This window comes from Halyomorpha halys, unplaced genomic scaffold (genome assembly GCF_000696795.3).
Source record: "Halyomorpha halys isolate HHAL.00 unplaced genomic scaffold, Hhal_1.1 Scaffold107.1, whole genome shotgun sequence".
In the NCBI taxonomy this organism is placed as follows: Eukaryota; Metazoa; Arthropoda; class Insecta; order Hemiptera; family Pentatomidae; genus Halyomorpha; species Halyomorpha halys.
Genome location: NW_027112128.1, coordinates 1,758,775 through 1,778,778, shown reverse-complemented (window position 1 = coordinate 1,778,778; position 20,004 = coordinate 1,758,775). Strand labels below are relative to the sequence as shown.

General features: G+C 27.9%; 1 protein-coding gene across 5 annotated transcripts in view; it reads right to left on the bottom strand.

The window, feature by feature from the left end:
• Positions 1 to 2,452: 2,452 nt before the first annotated feature.
• LOC106677752 (echinoderm microtubule-associated protein-like 2) overlaps positions 2,453 to 20,004 on the bottom strand; it is a 211,255-nt gene continuing 193,703 nt past the window's right edge. For 4 of the 5 annotated variants that reach the window (XM_014415850.3, XM_014415847.3, XM_014415849.3 and 1 more), the window contains 9 exons: positions 19,126 to 19,363; positions 17,679 to 17,836; positions 16,866 to 17,123; positions 15,337 to 15,474; positions 15,116 to 15,232; positions 13,747 to 13,794; positions 9,655 to 9,742; positions 6,165 to 6,385; positions 2,453 to 6,054 (listed from right to left, as the gene is read on the bottom strand). In XM_014415850.3, the coding sequence (XP_014271336.1) occupies positions 5,929 to 6,054; positions 6,165 to 6,385; positions 9,655 to 9,742; positions 13,747 to 13,794; positions 15,116 to 15,232; positions 15,337 to 15,474; positions 16,866 to 17,123; positions 17,679 to 17,836; positions 19,126 to 19,363 (1,392 nt within the window). In that variant the 3' untranslated portion in view covers positions 2,453 to 5,928. The remainder of the gene's footprint in view (positions 6,055 to 6,164; positions 6,386 to 9,654; positions 9,743 to 13,746; positions 13,795 to 15,115; positions 15,233 to 15,336; positions 15,475 to 16,865; positions 17,124 to 17,678; positions 17,837 to 19,125; positions 19,364 to 20,004) is intronic. The other variant, XM_014415848.3, reaches the window with a different exon arrangement.

Genomic DNA, 20,004 nt, shown 5'->3' with positions numbered 1-20,004 from the left:
GGTTCTAAATTAAACCTTGTTTTTCTGATATACTTGATAAATTTTTAAAACAGTAAGTGATAGATAAATGTGAGATTTGATATCTGATTGCCCATATGAAGTGTCAATTTTCAGGGTAACATTAACAAAATATGAAAATAATTTAAGTGTGCTCATTTGCTTCTAAACAATTCTATTTAAAAATAAGCCTTTTGATATTTTTTTCATAAAAGCTGAAAGAAAAGGAAATTTGTTGAAGTATTTAATTTTAAACATTGGGATTTTTAGAAAATAGTCCAAGGCATTAATTAATAAGAGGCAATCAGTTGCTGATTTTTGTTTTCCAACAAAGAACAATTTTTGATCATTTTCATGATTGATATCATTCATTTTGAAATAGAATCAACCCTTGCTTTAACTTAATGCTCAAAATTAAAGTTATGTTATAATTATTATAACTAATAAGTTGTTCGTCAATTCATTCATGTTTCAATGAGATCGACCCAAAACTAGCATTCATGCGATTAAGTCAAACATATGGGTAATTCTCAAAAAAAGCTTCATTTTCTAGGCCAAAATTTAAAGCTAGTGAACCATCTTCAAAATTTTCCATTTTTAGTTTTAGGCCCACTTTCTATGCCATAACCCCTGATGAAGACCTGAAATGTTGGCATAAAATAAATAAATATGGTTTTGTTTATTTATGTTGTTCTTTGCTGACCGTACCCCCCGACAAACCTCCAATCATTAATCTACAGTCCAACTAAATACACCTCATTCAAAATTTTCCCTATTTTTATGTGACTTCCTTGAATCATAAAGAACCATGTGAAATACAAAATAAAGCTCAAATCAATTTTTTGGATCTAAAACCCAATTTGTTGTAGAGCTTAGCAGCTGTCTGTGGAATTTATAAGTTAAAAATAATATTCACTACCAGATGCAACCAACAGTAAATTCATTGGCTGTCATCAGGAAAACAAGCAATGAAATCCTGATGAAGAGCAGATTAAGTTCAATTTTTCAAAATCCAATGTGAAAAAAATAGGTTCAATTTCAACTTTTCTTTAAAAAAAAAAAAAAAAGGAGAGAAAGTACTGCAATAATTGAAGCCTTGCTACCTTGGAAATTTCATTAAAATGAAATCAATATTATAAACAGTGATGAGAAGAACATCATAAAAACAAAAATGAGGAGATCATCGGAGGGAGCAGTCAGAAAAAAATACACAAATAAACAAAACTTATTTATTTGTGCTGATGTTTCGACTTGAATTTCTGACCTTCATCAGGGACGAAAAACAAAACGAGATAACCTTAATTCAGATACAATAAAAATAAAAATAAAAATAAAATAATAATAAACAAACTTGGAAATATACATAACAATGAATTAATTAGATGATAGTTGATTGATACTAATAGAAGATAAAATATAATATTATAAAAGTAAGAATCATACAAAATAAATATTTTTTTTTTTTTAACATACAGTGTTTACTTATTTATTTAATTAAACACTGTCTGTTTTTTAATTTTTTAAAAAGTTTTTTATAATTTATTTTGTATATTCTTACCTCTACAAACTTATATTTTATGTTCTATTAGTATTAATCAACTACTATCTCCTTAATTCATTGTTATGTATATTTCAAAGTTGGTTATTTTTATTTTTATGGTCTCTGAATTAAGGTTGTTTTGTTTTTCAGCTTTGATGAAGGTCTAAAATTCAAGTAGATACGTCAGCACAAACAAGATTTGTTTATTTTTGTATTTTCTTGCTGACAACATCCCGACCGTCTTCTCATATTAATCTATGGTTAACTATCAACACTTCATCATAAAAACCAATTGTCGATAAGATGCATCCTTTATGATAGAAAAATCCAGTACCACTATAATTGACACTTTTTTGAAAACCACCCTTATATATTTAATGGACTAAGTATAGATAGCATTAGCTCAAAAAGGATGTGACACACGCTGTTTTCCAATTTCGGATCTTAGTGGGGTGGGTCCAATCAGGAAGGATTGGCTTTTTTTTTTTTGTGTTATGATCTCCTCTTATGTGATTGTGACATCTTGTACATCGACCAACCTACTCCCTGTAAGTTTCTGTATTAAATTTGAGATAAGTAATGCTACCACAGAGGGTGAGAGTGGAGGATTTCACTTACTTTTTAAATATTTCTCTATTTAACTATCTTAAAGTCTCCTTTTCCCATTTTAAGCAAATATTTCCAAAGTGATATAGGACCGTCTCTCCCTGAGGGGCTTAGTGGGGCGGGTACAATCGGGAAGGATTGCCTTTTTTTTGTGCTATGATTTCCTCTAGTGAGATTGTGACATATAAGTTTCAATAATAATGAGGTAAAAATTATAAATTTCAAAGTAAATAAAATGCCTTATTGTAATAAATTAATTAAAAAAGGTAACGCAATGAGGAGAGATAACAAATGAATAGAAATTTACAATAACTTGTGAAGCTTAATATATTTACAGAACAAAACTAATAGGTACATAGTAAACAAGTAAATGTAAATTATATAACATATTTTCATATAATTTGTGCAAGTATTAGTTAGCTCTATCAGTCTAGTATTTAAAGACAGATAATATATTACAAAGTAAATAAATTTATATTACATAATAAGACAGCTTAAAAATCATTATATTTAATTTACCAAAATAATTCTAATGGACAATCAAACAGCATACAGATTATGTTGGTAAGTAAATATATTTAAAATAGGTAATAATTATATTTTGATTTTCTAGTTTCATTCCTGTCTTCTACACATACATAGAGAATATTTACAATCAGCACCTGGCAAACACTCATGCACACTAAAACAATATGTAGTTATGGTGAGAAAGTGATTGAGTTAGATTGTCAAAGTGATTAAAGGAAAAGCAATTCTAACTTCACCCGATTCAAAACCAGAATACCATTCGTTTTATTAACTCACTTATACTTAACAAATATAATTAATGGCCTCAAAATAATTTTCATTTCACAAAAAACTATTTATTGATAAAAATCTTTCGAATATTTTCTATTATCACAATTTTACATCTGCACAATATTAATCTATTTTTTTTTTTACACTCTCCAAATGAAAACAACAAACCAGGATTGGAAAACCATAAATACAAAATATTTACAAATAGAATACAATGTGATTTAAATAATAACTTATTACTATATTGAATACAAAATGGAAATATAAACAATTACCTAATTAAGGTTTTGGATTTTTTTAAAATAGTACTTTAATAATATTTTTTTATCCAGATATTCTAATATTTTCAAATAAATAATGTTAAACTAACCCACATAAATACATCTTAAAATATACCATTTAGTTTTAATTTCAATAATAATAAAAACAGAAAAGGTGACAAACTATCTCGTTCATCTCTTTAAAAATGGTTCATAAACAGATCAATAATGCCAAAGATAAAAAAAATGTACTTAATACTTGAATATGCAAGTATTAAATGAGATTAAATTGAGAAAGAAAAATGATAAATCATCGAAGATTATTGCTAATTTTTTTTTTAACTCTCAACCAAACAAAACTTATTCATCATTAGGCCTGTTCCAACTACCATTTTTGACTGATTTTTCCCTTCCAAAACATTTACAGTTTAAACAGTCAAAAGTGGTTGTTGGAACAAACCTATTAATTAAATAATCTAATCATGAGAATGGGTCACATGATAGTGACATTAATTTAAAAATAAAAATAAAATATACAGCAAGTTTTTCTTTTCTTTAATTGTGTTTAACTATTTATAGTAAACTAATGTTTTTGGTAAAAATTGTAATTGTATTGGATTATTTTACTTTTAGAAATGTTTAATTTTTATTTATTCCCCTTTTGAAAACCATATCCTGACATTTAAATATTTTTACATTGTTAATTTTGACATTTCAAAACAACTGCATATAAATTAATGGATTAATAAAGTCATACATAAAATATGCTAAGTGAAATACGATGTATATATAATAATCAATAAACCCTCATTCAATTACATTAATTTACATGAAAAAAGTAAAAATAAATGATATGTTATACAAAAATAAATTTTAAACAATGTAAAAAGTAAGCAGTTTGATACTTACTAAACTTTTATAAATATTGAGTTATAATTTAAAATTAAAAATAATAGGATGGTATCTGTACTTGATAAAACAAAATTAGCTATTCTTTATTTAATAAACTCATGACAATGAGCAGCAGGAATTGGTTAAGAGGTTTCTAACGATTTTGATGTATTTTAAATTATATATGATACAACATTTAAAAAAAAAAAAGACAATAACATATTTTTTTTTTATATTCTCATATATATATATTTAAAAAAATTCAAATGGTTCGGCCAAATGATCCATATCACAGCTAAGAATAACAACACTTCCAAATCGAGCTAATATACCTTAATAAAAATACATTACTCAAAGCAAATATGTTAGGCACTGAAGATATCGTAAATTGAAAATATATTGAATATTTTATAAATATCTAACATTTGATAAGTGATCAGTTTTTATTTAAATTCTAAATATGAAGGGAGCAAAGCATAAGTTCTGAATGAGGGGAAATCTCAGACAGTGCTACCTTGATTAAACTACAGTATGGGCGGGCTCTGAAAGACAAAATTATATCTAAGGCATGCCTATCCCCATACACAAATATTATACATAAAATTTTTTTTCATTGATATAAAATAGAAGAAATATAGCTTTACCGTTTGAAAAAAAAAAAAAGTCAAATGGAGGATGATTTGCTGATGAATCAGTTACATTGAGCATTTGAGAAGACACGTAGATCAAGGAAATAGGCATTCAAAATCACAGTACTTTGTATAATTCACAAACATTCATAATTCACATTATTAAAATCAACTAGCTTGATTGGATATGTAAATAATAAAGTAAAGCTTGTGCTTAGGCCATTTATAGCGGTAATAAACATTTGCATTTGCTTTACAACCTATAATCTTTAAGAAAAGAACACAGTTCTATTAGACCTGTAAATGATTTAATCTAATGAAAAATCACAAGACACTTGTATTGCTTAGGAATGATTAAAGTTTGTAGGTATTAAAAAAAAAAATACAGCATTTTTAAAAATTAAAAAAGAATTATAATAGCTAATGTTTTATTACCAAAGCTATTTTATTGCATTCTTTATTACTTTATGGTATGACTGAGTTCATATATTTAATTTATACTTATCCAATATAGTTAATATATCCAAAATTGTAACCACACATATGAATAAAGTTTTGTTTCAACTTTGAAGCAAATTTAACTGTTCAAGCATTGCTGAAATAGAACACTTAGAAATATAATGGTGCAAAAGTGAAGCAGAACAATCTTAATTCAGATATTATATTGGTAAATTGTTTAAGAAATAGATATTCGGTATACATATATATTAATGAAGAATTATGTTGTTTCTGTAGTTTTAATCAATAATGAGTATAGAGCAGAGAGAAATATAATTTTTCTTTAACATTTTGAAAAAAAATATATGTGTTAAGCTGCAATTCTTGAATATAGAACACAGAATAAATTTTGCACTAGTCTTAATTTACTTTAAAAAACTTAAATTATACGTAATTATGAAGAAAAAAATTATATCCATTCAAAGATAGCAAAACAGATCCTTAAAAAACTTTCAAAGGTTATTCCTCTTAATTGTAAAAAGAGTAAGAAAAATGTGCATGATAGTAACGTAACTATTATGAATTAAACGTTATCATATTTCATTGAATGATTGTCTAATTCAAAGCAAACAAATATTCTCCTCTGCTCTACTTATCAAGGTCATAAATTAAGAACGGAGTAAGAAATAATCCTGTTGATTTGAAATCTTCGCCTTTTCTGCCATCCAGATCCATAACATTCTAAAATAATAACAATAACAGAAAGCTGTTAAACGATTCTCCATTGCAGGACAGAAGTGTCTCGACCGCCGGCACTGATAAGCCTGCTCTCGTCAGCTAGGAAGGTAACATTGGTCACATGAGAGCTGTGTCCTCCATAATTGTGACATATGGACTGAAATCATAAAGCAATTATTGTTAGATAACCCATATAATATTGACAAATTTTTTTATTGATATGTGTAATTTAATTCAGTAAAATCATAAAAAGAAAAATAATGTTACCTTAGGTTGAATTGTTGGCCAACTATAGAGTTTTACTTTTCCCCAATCGTCTCCCGTTGCTAGAAGCCCACCAGCAGCAGCGGACGCATTGACATCAGTGCCATCTGCACCTTCAGGCCATGCACCAATAGACGTGAAAGAAAGTGTGCATGTTTGTGAGGCCCATTCTACATCCCGCATCTTTGAAGGTTGTGTGATCTGGCGGCAAACACTTGGGCTCCCTTCAAAATTAAAGAGGACTGTTAATTTTTTTTATAGATGGAGGAGAGGGCAAAGGGATGAGTTAATTCATTAAAATTCTGAGATATTTTCATTTTTTTCCTTTCTTACTACCAAACTTGGAGTAAGCTGCCAAGAAAAGTGAGGCTAAAATAGTGGCCCTTATGAACACCAGAGATGTGGCAAAGAAGTAGGCACCAATCATTGGCTGTCTTATGTTTCCATTTACATCATAATGGCAGAAATTCCTGTGAAGCTTAATGTAAACCTGAGCAAACAGGTCAATTCTCTTTTTTTAGCATCACATTTCCTTTGAAAGAGAGTAGGGTATACCACTGCCCTCCAAAGGAAGGTAGGGAAGCAACAAGGTTTCCCTATCTTAAATAAAAATTCATGCAGCAAATTAAAAAAAGTTTTCTTTAGAAGTGAACATTTTCAATCACATTTTATGTTATAGTACAGCAAGAAACCAATTTAGTTCTGTGCCTATCTGCAGTAAAATTTGTATTCGTGCCAAATTGAACAAACTTTGTCCAATTTTGATGAAATTTTCACCTAGTTAGGATTAGTACATAGTTGGTACCAAATCAATTTTATCTGATCCTGTCAGCTACTTTCACTTAAACATGGATAAATGTATTTTCCTTGATACACTTTTTTTTTTCAAAAACAGTTCATCCAATTTATTTCAAAGTTGGGGATTAGTGTATAAAATTTCATCAACTATTTTTAGTTATCTTTAAAGAGAACTGAATATCAAAGAGGTTAGTCAATCTATTAACACTTTGACGAGTTTGATTACACATTGTCATTAAGCCATGGTGGCTTGGAAGCATTTATAATGATAATGTACTGTCAAGGGAGGATATTTTTCTAGTTTACATTGGGAGTGCTCAATCACCTCCCTTTCACCTTAGATTGTCCCGAACCATGTTTAGTACTGTTCTAGCTTCCACGATCATTCTGGGTTCTGCCACCTTTAAAGATTTTTACCCTACTTCAATTTTTTTTTTTATTATTGAATTTGATCAAACTTATTTTTAGGACCATATAAATTTATTTACTTAAATATTATTTTGCACACTTGCAATAATATTTTTTACATATCCAAAAGGTTATTAATTTTTTTTTTTACAATGTTTTAATTTATTTCACGTTGTTTAAATCTTTTATAGAAAATGTGGGGAAAAATAACTTTTTAGAGCCCTTATTTCTGTTAAAAAACCAGCAAACATTCATGTAACAGCTGATTGCATACATAGATTCAGTAGCATACACAGGTGACATGTGTCATCATGGTTAAATAACATATTCAAACTTTATTTGGCTACATATTACATTTTGTACATTATATAATGCTTATTTAAACTAAAAGAATAGAAAAATCATGGTTTTCCGTAGTTAAAGTGTTAATAACTGTTTACAATACATGTTCAAATCATAAAATAAATTAAAAAAAGGTAAGTTTTATTTGAGAACTTTAACTACTATTTAATATTGTACCAGAGCACATAATTAGCAATGAAAAAGGTTGGACTCAGTAAAATTAATTAACTGAGGCAGTAAAATATTTATACATTGTTATACCAAAGATTAGATTATTGTTAAGTGAAGATGCAGAATCTATTAAACTAAATTTTTCAACGATAATAAATGTTAGTAAATAATTAGATTTCAAAACTGATATAAACATCAAAACTACATTGTATTTTTAGGAATGATGAGGATTTTTAGATATATAGATGTAAGGAAGAATGTGTTTGCATAAGAACAGACTGGGATCTAAAATATTAAGAGGCGAAAATGAGTCTCAAGGTGGGAATGTTTTTGGTATTCTACTTTCATAAAAATTATAGGTTCACGTCTACTTTCAGAAATCTGAATTTGAGGTATTAGTATTTTATCTCTGGGGTTTATTAAGCTCTATTATTTCTATTAAAGCTAAAAATCAAATAATACAAGTATTTCCACAGCATAATAATGACCTCATATATATAGTAATGATATTTTTATAAATTTCATTAAATAATTTCAAAAAGTGTTTACTGTTACTATGAACAGAATAAAGAAATAGTAAAGTAAACAATCACATTTTTATATAAATATAAGTAGATGGTCAGGGTTGCGGTAAAAAAAAGAAGAACAAATAGTTTGAAATTATTTGTTGTTCTTTTTTTGACCGCAACCCTGACCATCTACTTATATTTAAATCTTTATGGTCAACTTTATATACACACATATAATCACATTTTTACATCATAAAAAATATTAAAAATATAAAGAAAATATTGTTATATTAATAATACATGAAAATGTGTATATTGTAAAAAGTCATATTTTATTTGATTAATATAAATTACGAATTATTTAATAATTATAAATAATTCATTTGAAATAGAGGAATCAAATTAAAATTTATCATCTCCAATTTAATCAATTAAAGTTTTCCAGAAGCCAAAACATGTAAGACAACTAGAGAAAATTATTTTATGTCAAATCTTTTCGTGAATATTATATAAATAACTATAAAAACAGTTAAAATGGAATTACAATAATTTTAAAATATAAATAGACAGTGAAATATTTTTTTTTTTTTAAAGTGGGTATAATTAAATAAGCTAAATAATAATTGAACTAACAATATATAAAGCTAATTTAATCTACTTGTTAAGTGGAATATGAATTATGAGGAATTAATAGAAGAAGCCAACACAGCCAACTGTGAATTAAAATCAAGACTCTACCTCAAATATTTAATAACTATGTTTGTTTTTTTAAAGTGGGTATAATTAATTATTATGAAATTTTTATTTCATGTATTTTAATGTTTAAATTAAATTTAGATTATATTTTTAAAATGCAAATTATTTTATGTACATAAACAGTTGACCATACAATGTAAAATATGAAGAATATGGTCAGGGTTGCAGTAAAAAAAGAACAAAATAATTGATAGCTATTCTCCATATTTTAAATTATTTTAGTTTACACTAGAAATTTCATTTCTAGAATAAATTATAGTCAGATATTCCAAACTTTACTGAAAATAATTTTAAATTGATATAATTTTCAATTTAATTTTGTATTAATATTAAATAAAATGTTGTAGTCAGATGCGTTAATTATGTCATGTTTTCATAGCAACTAAATAAAACAAAGTAATCGTGGTAACAGGAGACACTTTATGATTACAAAAAAATATAAATATTTTTAAATATCAACATTACAATATACTGTAAATATATACAACAGAAAGAGCAGTTGTACTTACAATATAAGACTTCATAGTCGCCTGAATTTGATCTTAGGTACTGACTATCCACAGACCAGTCTAAGTGGGTGATGAAGCTGGAATGACCCTAGACAATAAACATAGAAATATATTTTAGTACATAAAAATGTAGACTGCTTTTTTAACTTTTAAATATTTGTTTCCAATAAAAGATAAAATAAATATAATAAAAAGTTAAAAACAATAAACAAAGCAATTAAATTATGTTTTGTTTCAAAATATAAGAAAAAAGAAAAAGAAAAATGGCATGCAGGATAAATATTTTCACAGCAATGATTCATAAATAGCAACATCTTATAACTCATATAACATATAAAAAATAGAAATTGATTGTTGATCGCAAACTATTTAGGCTTTTATAAAAGAAAAATATGGTTATTGCAGGACATTAGTAAGAGAAAATTGTTTACTCACCAGTTCCTTGAGTTAGGTAATTTTACAATGTAGATCTATATAAATAAACTTTTTCAGTATACTATTAGTAGAAGTTACAATTAGTATGCATATTCAAGGTAAGATTAGAAAGACCATATATACAGTATAAGAGGCAAAATTCTGATAGGGAAGTGTAAGCAGAGAAGAATGCAGGAAAGATTTTGAAATAAAGTGTCATACAAACTATTCAAGTGAATATTTGAAATACATTACAAATATTACATTGAAAATAATTAAATGAGTATAACCTGCTCCACATTTTTTCATTAATAGAAGTTATAGATCTAATTTTAAGTTATTAGAATCAATAGAAAATTAGGACAGCATCCTGCAACACTGATAATTGCTGTACTAAGCGAAAAATATAAATTATATTCTATTAACCAGAAACATATTCTGTAGATAACCGCTTTCTAGTAATTAAATTATTGTGTATTATTATAAAATATTAAACTCCTACAAATAATAATTTTAATAATAAGAATGCAAAACAAAACAAAATATAATTTATTATTATTGCTATAATCAGAGACAGAATTATCATGCCATTACTATACTAATTCAGTACACCAGCATCTTTTGAGCAGTTATATAAATATTTTTCTGAATTAGTCCATGCTATTAGTTGCTATCAACCTATTTTAACTTTTTTTTATTTTTTTAACAAATCAATAATCCTATAAAATAGCCATCAAACCATAATAATTTGACTAAGCACAATTAATTAGTTCCAGTGCTTTCCAACCTCAGCACTTACTATTGGTAAGGTCAAAAATTTGTAATTGTTGTAATAAAATTTAATTATGAATTTGAGTTGCTTCCCGTCCCCTTTACACGCCACTATCCCTGATGAAGACCTGAAACTCAGGTCGAAACGTCGGCATAAAATAAATAAATATTGTTTTGTTTATTTATGTTGTTCTTTGCTGACCGCACCCCCCGATAAACTTCTTCAAGCATTAATTATGAATATATTAAGTTAATCTATATATTACAACAACATGTTTGTTTAACTCCCTTAATATACTGCTGGGCTCACTCTGGTAGATGTTGAAGGATCTTTTTAAAATTACAAAATCTTCTTTTTAATTGAGAGGGAGATTCCCTGATCTTTGAAGGAATGTACCTTGGACACTTCCCTCTCCTTTTATATCAGGAGATGATGGAAATTTTGTTTTGTTATAACTTGTTACCTCAGTCATAGAAAATATTGTTCCATTCAGTTCTTGTCTTTATTGGTTATAATTTTTAGGTTATTGATGATTGCACTTTATAGAGGCGCCGGATGCATTTTTAACAGCTCCCGACTATGGCAAGTAGTTTTTCTTCGAACTGAAAAGTTTATTCTATGTAAATTTATAGTAAGCAATGGTTCCTGTTTTCTGATAATATTAAATTTTCCACAATCAAACATCATAAGTGGTTATCATGATTTTTTTTTTTTTTATTTTGATTATGAAACTGATCGCTAACATGAAATTCAGATTCAGCACCTCAAAAGCATAAGGACATGTTGCATGGATGAGTCCTGACGAAATTCCTAAAAGAGTCATGGAAGAAGAAATCTATTGTCCAAGAAGAGTTGGTGGATGGCCCAAGCTCCGGTAGATGGGTGGTGTGGTACAAGATGCACGAGACCTGCTTGGAGTCCGAAATTGGAAGGCAGCAGCCCGAAACCGAGCTGAATGGCGGAGGCTCATAGAGGAGGCCAGGACCCATCACAGATTTGTAGCGCCAACTGACAGATAGATAAATATCTCAAAAGCATATTGCATAGTTGAAAAAAAAAAATTCAATAATTTTTTTCCCCCATAAAACACCTTTTTTGAACCTTTGGTATCTTGATTATTTTAATAACACACTATAACACCACCATGGATCAGCTTAAAATTAAATTTAATACAAGAATTTTGTTGGAAATTTTGATGACTTTAATTTTGTTGATCTTGACCAAAATCAATAATTGATGAGCTTTAACAGAAGAAAGAAGATTGACGAAAAATAAATTATATTCAAGGGAAAGTGTCCAAGAAAAGGGAATCTCCTTTACTAGGTTAAATTTTATTCAAATGATTTGGTAGTTAATTTTGACACAGTAATTTTTTAAAACACTATTTCTTTTACTCTCTATACTTTATTTTTAATTATATATCTTGTTAAAGCCCAAAAGTTTAGTTTCTTTTTTTTTTTTTTTTTTAATTTTTACTATCTTTCCAAGTGGTTTTTCAATCTTGTTAATTATAAGTTTATTTTTATTTTTCTAACTAAAAGTTACTTTGTATTTAAATTTTTTATGTAAAATAAAGAACAAAGGAGGTTTTTTTTTTATGGTACTTGTATATAAATAAATTGCTGCAGTTTAGCATGTTTTTTTTTTTAATTTTTTAATTTTCTTCATTATTTTGTTTTTGTGAGATTTTATTCCAGGTCCTTGGTTTTTTTTTAACCCGAACCAGCAAAAATTTTAATCTGGGGAAGAGATTGGTTTTTCATTCACGAAATACCCCTCGCCCCAACAATTTGTTAATTTTATTGCAATCGGGTCTCAGGTTATAATCAAATTATGTATTGTTGTTGTTGTTGGCTGTGGCTTATGGCGTAAAACCCTGAGGTCATCAACGCCCATATCAAATTATGTATTTAAACCAAAATGACAAAAAGTTCAAATCACATTTTGATTGTTGTTGCCATTTTAACAGAATATGTGCTTTCTTGTCTTTTGGAGACTTAACTTTTTAAAAGTATTTTCCACTAAAGGTCTCCCTTTTGTATTTTATAAGAGTTATAAATTATTTGAATAATTAATAAAGATAGATTATTTGAATATTATTATCCTTATTTGCCAGATAAATGCTAAAAATGAGATTTAAATGTTTATAAACAGTTTTCATTAAATTTTAACATATAAACAACATAAAAAAGCAATGTTATGACTGATTATTACGTACTGTTAGAGACAAATAATATATATTCTTAAAAGCCAATTAGAATAAAAATATTTAAAAAGCATAATAAAAAATTTTTTTTTATCATAACATACCATGAAGATATTTGTAACATGTAAGTTTATATTGGTCTGGTTTCGTTTCTACCTTAAGAGAACGATTAAACACAAAATCGTATATGCATAAGAATACCAAACAAAGCCTTTTTAAAAATATAAGATGCCTTAATAAAATAAAACTGCATGATTTAATATCGCATTCGGAAGTTAGAGAAGATTTAAATGTCATTCTCACAGTCAAACATAAGTAAAGCAAAAGCATGCATGAGTAAAGACATAACTATGAAATAACAAGGATTTAAGACAGAAATTAAACAAAACAAAAAAAAAACGACAAAAGTAAATTGTCACTTAAGCTGTAGATTACCTTGTAAGTCAGAAAAAATAAAAAAAATCGATTTATACCTTTAAATGTTATAAAGATTTATTTTTGATTTTTTTGGACTTATGAGATATTAAGCTTAAGTGACAAAATCATAATAAAATCAACAAAACAAACAATAAAATAAAATAACAAACAAAATTAAAAAAATATAAATAAGAGCAAAACAACAAACAGGACAAATAAACTAAAATCAGGTTAAATAACAAAACAAACAACAGGGATAAGCTACAAAAGGAATTGAACCCACCAATAGGGAGATCAATGTTGGTGTTGTTTTCCTCTTCCGTTTCTCCGTCTAGTCAGCAATAAATAATAAATTTTCTTTTAAAATAAATAATAACTGGAATACATTTATGCAATGCACAGAAATAATTGATGTAGACACTCTTAAGAGAAAAATGACAAAGCTTTTAATATTTGTCCAGCACATGATGCTGACTCAAATTATTATTTTAATAGAATTGCTAATTTTAATGGATTTGGATTCCTGGTTCAAATCTAAGTTATAAGGCCAAATTATATTCCAATGTAAAGATAACAAATGAATACATTTAATTCATTGATTTGGCTATTAATTTAATTTATTTTAAAGGGGATGTTAAGCACCTTGTATCATTCCTTTTTGTTGAATGTCGACTTAGTCGATACAAATTTTTGTTTTTTGGTCATCTATTTTAAACTAAAACACCAATATAATTGCCAGGATCAGGATCAGAGAATGGATAGAGGAACTTACTGTGAAGATTCACTCTGATATAACAAGAATAAAAAAGATGAAACAGTGAAAATAAAAATAAAATACAAGAAAATATTTACAATGCCACAACATGGAGCATCCAACCAATAATAAAAGTGATCCAAAACTGTGACTATACAAATTTTGAAATTAATGAATTTCATCATAATATTTTATTAATAAACATAAATTATTTGAAAATAAAAGCTTTTAGTAAAGATAGAGATAAAAAGAAAAAGTGATCAAAAGTTCATAGGAAAAATAGTACAGAAGATAAGAATGATAAGTATTATGGTACAAAAAGAAAATAGTGTACAACACACAGAGTGAAAATGTAAAGAAATTATTTTACATATACAGAAGGACCTCTAAATATCACAAAATCACAGATAAATACTTAAGGTTAAAGGAATTCACATAAGGTAAAGAACAGAAAGAAATTTGTATAGCTGCATGAAAAATTTAACAATTTTTTTCCTCAACAATATTATGACCTATAGAAACTTCAAACAAAAATACAGCCAGATTTTTAAATATAAATTCAAGTTTCTTAAAAAAAACAAAAAACTAATGTATCCCAATGTGGCTTACAATGGTAAACAGGTTTCCCACCTCTAGTAAAGATACTTTAAATAAATGTAAGGTGTGATAAATAGAGGTCCAACTACATTGTTCAAAATAAAATTGAGGAAAAAAAGATGACATCAATGATGTCAGATCTCTTGTTTTAAAAAATAGTAATTAATTTTTTTTTTTTTTTTACAAAATCTTTTAAGCTGATAAAATTTATAAATTCATTATATTGATAAAGGAAAAGGAACAAAAACTAAGCTTTAAATCTTTCACATCATGAGAAAAGCAATTAAATAAAACTACTCACTGTGCATCGACCTATTCGACTATATTTTCCAGCAGAAGTTCCTAGCTGGTAAACGTAAATATTGTTGTCTCGGGAACCAAGTGCCAACATTTCGGAGTTAGGAGAAAAGCAAACAACCTAAAAGAAAATACAAGGAACTTATATACTATTACATTAAAAATTTCAGGACTTATTTTTTAAATTGTTAGAAATATAAAATATCCTTTAGAAATTTTATACACCTGTATTGGTTCTGATCCATCAGTGTGCGAAGTTAAAATTTCTCTACTATCAGCATCAACATGAAGCCATTTACCAGTTGAACAGCCAACAATGATAGATTGACCATCAGGAGAAAAACAAGCACTTTGACCTTCTTCCTGCAAAATAATTTCAAGTAATGAGTAAAATGAATTTCAAGTAATGATAAAGAAAATCAAATAAATAAAAATCCTTAATCTAGTATTCTGAAACTCTTTGATAACATTTCTTTATTTAAAGTAAATGGTATCTGCCATCTTTGATAACTAGTTTTATACAAGGACACAGATGCAGAATGAATTAGAAAAACGTTCCAATAGTACAACCACAATTTATCTTTAAATTCTATTCTGTGAAGGCTAATGCTTATTTTTTAGCAAAAATTGTCATGTGCCTCCTCACAAAAAATAATACATAAAACTGTACTAACAAAAAATATCTTAGAATCACAAAAACAACTAAACCGTTGCTAATTTAAAAAAAGTCATGTTTTTAAAGATACAACTTTTAACGCTCAAAGCATTAATTTGTTCACCCTTGTGATACACACTCCACCTGGGATGTTCAATCAACAAATCATGCCATGGACCCCAACCCATCAAATTGTATAGCTCTCCCAAGTAATAATTACATTGTATAGTTTTTCTAAATATTCTTTTACTAATTACTAATTTTCTAACAGTAATTATTCTTAAACCAGTTTCATTTGTTATGAAATTTTATATATATTTTTTTCTTATAGTAAATTTGTTTCTTTTATATCACTTTATTTGATGAATGTATTTGTAAAGGCTATATTTATGTTATTTTGTTCTATAGAAATAGTTGCCAATTCCACCAATGCTCATAGCAATTTTCATAGTAAGGCAATGCCTGGGAGCAATTCCTCATTAGGCATTGTCAGGAAGCAAGTCCCTTCAGTAATACTAAGTATTTGAGTAAGGCAATGCCGGGATCAAGTCCTCGTTGGCATTGTCAGGGAGCAAGTCCCCTGAGACACTATATAATTTTATTGTTTTTTTAATTTTTTTGCCTTCCTTTGGCACATAACGTCCATCCAGTAATACCCAGTCTCAGTTAAGGCAATGACTGGGAGCAATTCCTCATTAGGCATTGTCAGGAAGCAAGTTCCCTGAGACCGTATATCACTTTATTATTTTTATCAAACTGTTAAGCTCTGAAAATTATATGATCACCAGGGAAAGCGGAACCAGGCTTAATTTGTTACTGGCTGGCAGTTTTGGTAAGTTCATTTTTGAACTCCCACTGCCGCCATAAGCTTCTTACGTGAGCTTCATTCATAGGACCCAACAGTCCCTTCAAGGGGGGGGACTCATATACTACAAAGTTGAAATAATATAATAGTTAACCTGAATATGCATCGGAAGAATGAGTCACACACAGTACATTTATTGAGTATATATATTATTAAATCAAAACAACTGCAGGCACTATAACAATGATATTGATAGGGGGTTAGCATAGAAGTAACAATTTCCTTTTGCCTCACCCCGATATCTTTGCTCCAGACAACAGTACGAGACATACTATCCCAAAGCTGGAGTATAGAGTCCCATCCTGCAGTGACAAATTGTTGCAATGAAGGATGAGCCGCTAGAGCCCACACTTCAGAAGTATGCCCGAGCACGACATCGGAAAACCCAAGATCAAACGATCCTGACAAGATACAGTTCTTGGTAGATCCAACAAGCAGTTGGGGTCCTCTTCCCTGAGCAACTGTCCTAACACCTCCCAGGTGCCCAGCAATCTTTAAACAAAAAGAAAAATATTTAATGCAAAAATTAATCAATAATTAATAAAACCAATCAAAAGAAATAAATTTATATATAATATTTTCAATTTCTTGAGACTGGTATTTATTGTTTAAATAAATAAATTAGTATCTAGGTTACAATAAGAAAGTTGATCTAGAAATAAAAAGTTTTAAAAATGAATGAAATTATGACAAAAGAGGTGATTTGACTGATATTAATGACCTGGGTAGAATAGCCCGCAAATTTTTTTTTTTAAAAGGGATGTTGGTTGGGGAAATGATAAAAAATAACACCCAGTAAGTGCAAACTTATGGTGTTTTTTTTTCTGCACCCTAAACCACCTTCTAAAAATTAAATCTAAGATCAAAGATATCTCCTCAATTATAATTGAAAGAATATTTATTTTGAATAATTAAAATTTTATGAATATCAACTTACATTATTATAAATAATAATTCTCGAATAAAATATTTTCAATCCTTGTCTTAACATAAACAGGTAATAATTCTAAACAAACTATACATTAAATAAGGCATAAACTTTATTACCTTAGTCTCATATCCAGTTGGTTCCAGATTGCTATCTAATTGCTTAATCACGCCATCTTTACCTCCACCAGAGACAATGCTTCCATCTTTTAAAACACAAAGACTGAAAATAGGACCATCGTGGATCTTTAATACCATCTTTGCTATGGAATTTGTGCCTATAAACAATTAGTAGTAATAATATATCAATAAAATAAAATTTGTTTTTATAAAAACAAAGCATTATTTGTTAATAACTATTTTATATTCAGTCTTTTGCTTCCTTACTACTGAAGGAAGGGAAGTTTTGCATTATAAATGAAGTAAACAAAATTTCTATTCTCAGAATTGAAAATTTCCACTCGTATTTTATATTTTAGGCATTGAGGAACAAATTTGGTTTCATGTCCATCAGTCAGTCTGCCTGTCAAATCCATGTGAAGGTTATAACATCCACTGTCACTAATCCAATTTTAATAACATTTTTGTCTAGGTTGGAATCTAGATGCTATTAATTAAGTGCAAACATATTTTTCTTTGCAGACCTAACCTATATTTCAAAAAAGGTCCATCTGAATTGAATACCACTGTACATATTTGTAGTGATAAGTATAAAGGATGTAAGTCCATATCCTTGATTTTTCAGGAGGTGAAAAATAAAGTTATAAAAATCCTATATAAAAACTTATCTGTTCGATACATTTTTAACCAGGATATCATAATATACAACTTAAATCCTTTATACCAATCGATAGATATTTTTTTTTTGAGTCTGACTATGTACTTAACTTAACATCGACATTTTTAGGACTTAAATCCTTTATACTTATCAGTACAGATATGTTCCAGTATCAATTTCATCTAATTCTCTTCAACTATTCAAATCCCTTTAACTATAATTGTATTACTCTTCAGACTTAAATTAATCCTATAATGTTACTTTTAATTTGTTGGTCTTTACGATATGAGGAGAAGATGATTGTGAGGAGAGGATGTGGTCAGTAAATATACACAAATAAATAAAACTTATTTATTTTTGCCAATTTATAGATCTGAATTTCAGGTCTGAAGAATAAAACAAGATAATAACCTTAATTCAGAGAAAAAGAAAATAATAACAACCAAATATACATAACCCCCCGACCATCTTCTCCTCATATTGAATCTACGGTCAACTATAACCACTTCATTGTTATTCTTAACAATTGTAATTCAGGACTTGAATTTGTTTTTTCTAATGTACCCAATGAAACAATTGAGGAAGCTATCAGTATGATGTGAACTATTTGGCAGGCATTTTTTAATGTAAAATAATTCTATAGTTCCATTTAAAAAAACAAATCTCAAAAATCATGTTAGTTTTCTATCAGGATCATGACGACACTGATTATGATTAATTAATAACAGAATTACAATAAATGATAATTATTTATAAGCTGTAAATTAACTGATCGCAGCTTTACCATACCTCGTCCCCAGACGATAATGTTGCCGTTCGAATCACCAGAAAGAACATCCCCAGTGTGAGTAAAGGCAAGACAGGTAACATACTTTGGCTTCTCTCGACTAGCAAAGACTCCAAGACGTTTATACAGCGCACCACTTTGGTCAAGAGACCAAAAGGAGATGTGGTTTTTGCCACAAGTCACGATACTTCCTTTATCCAGAGGATGCCACTCACAACCAACCACGGTATCTACAGAACACTGAGGAGCATAAACTTGATTTATTTGATTTACAATTTTAATAAATTATAACAAAAGAGGAAATATAATACAGAACTAAAACCAATGTTAAGAAATATTAGTACACATTCTTTAAATCTTACATTCTTTTTGGAATTCATAATTATTGTAAATAATAATGAAATTTTTGCAAAGCCTTCCTTAATCAAAGGTTAAACATTTTTTTATAACCACATAATTTTTTATGTTATGGAATAACTTCTGTACTGAAAGAAGCTTACAAAGAGACAAAAATAAATTATTTTCTGAAATTAAAATACCAAAATATTGATTTTTGAATACCATTGATAGAGAAGAAATAGGGAGTCCTCAAATTAAGTCATATTGTTTAATTAAGGTCAAAAGCTTATAACAAAATAAACAGTAATTGTTCCAAAACTAAGTGATGGTGTAAATTACATCTTTACAATCTTAAAATATTTGTTGCATACTGCTTAACATAATTACGTGTTACTTTTAATATATATATTTAAAAAAAGAGTTGTTTATAACCAGTAAAAGTAAAAATATCAGCAAAAACAATTCATTGTCAATAAATTAATTAAAATTTACAAAGCAGAAATAAGAAGTTAGTTTTAAACAAATTCTATAAGATATACTTT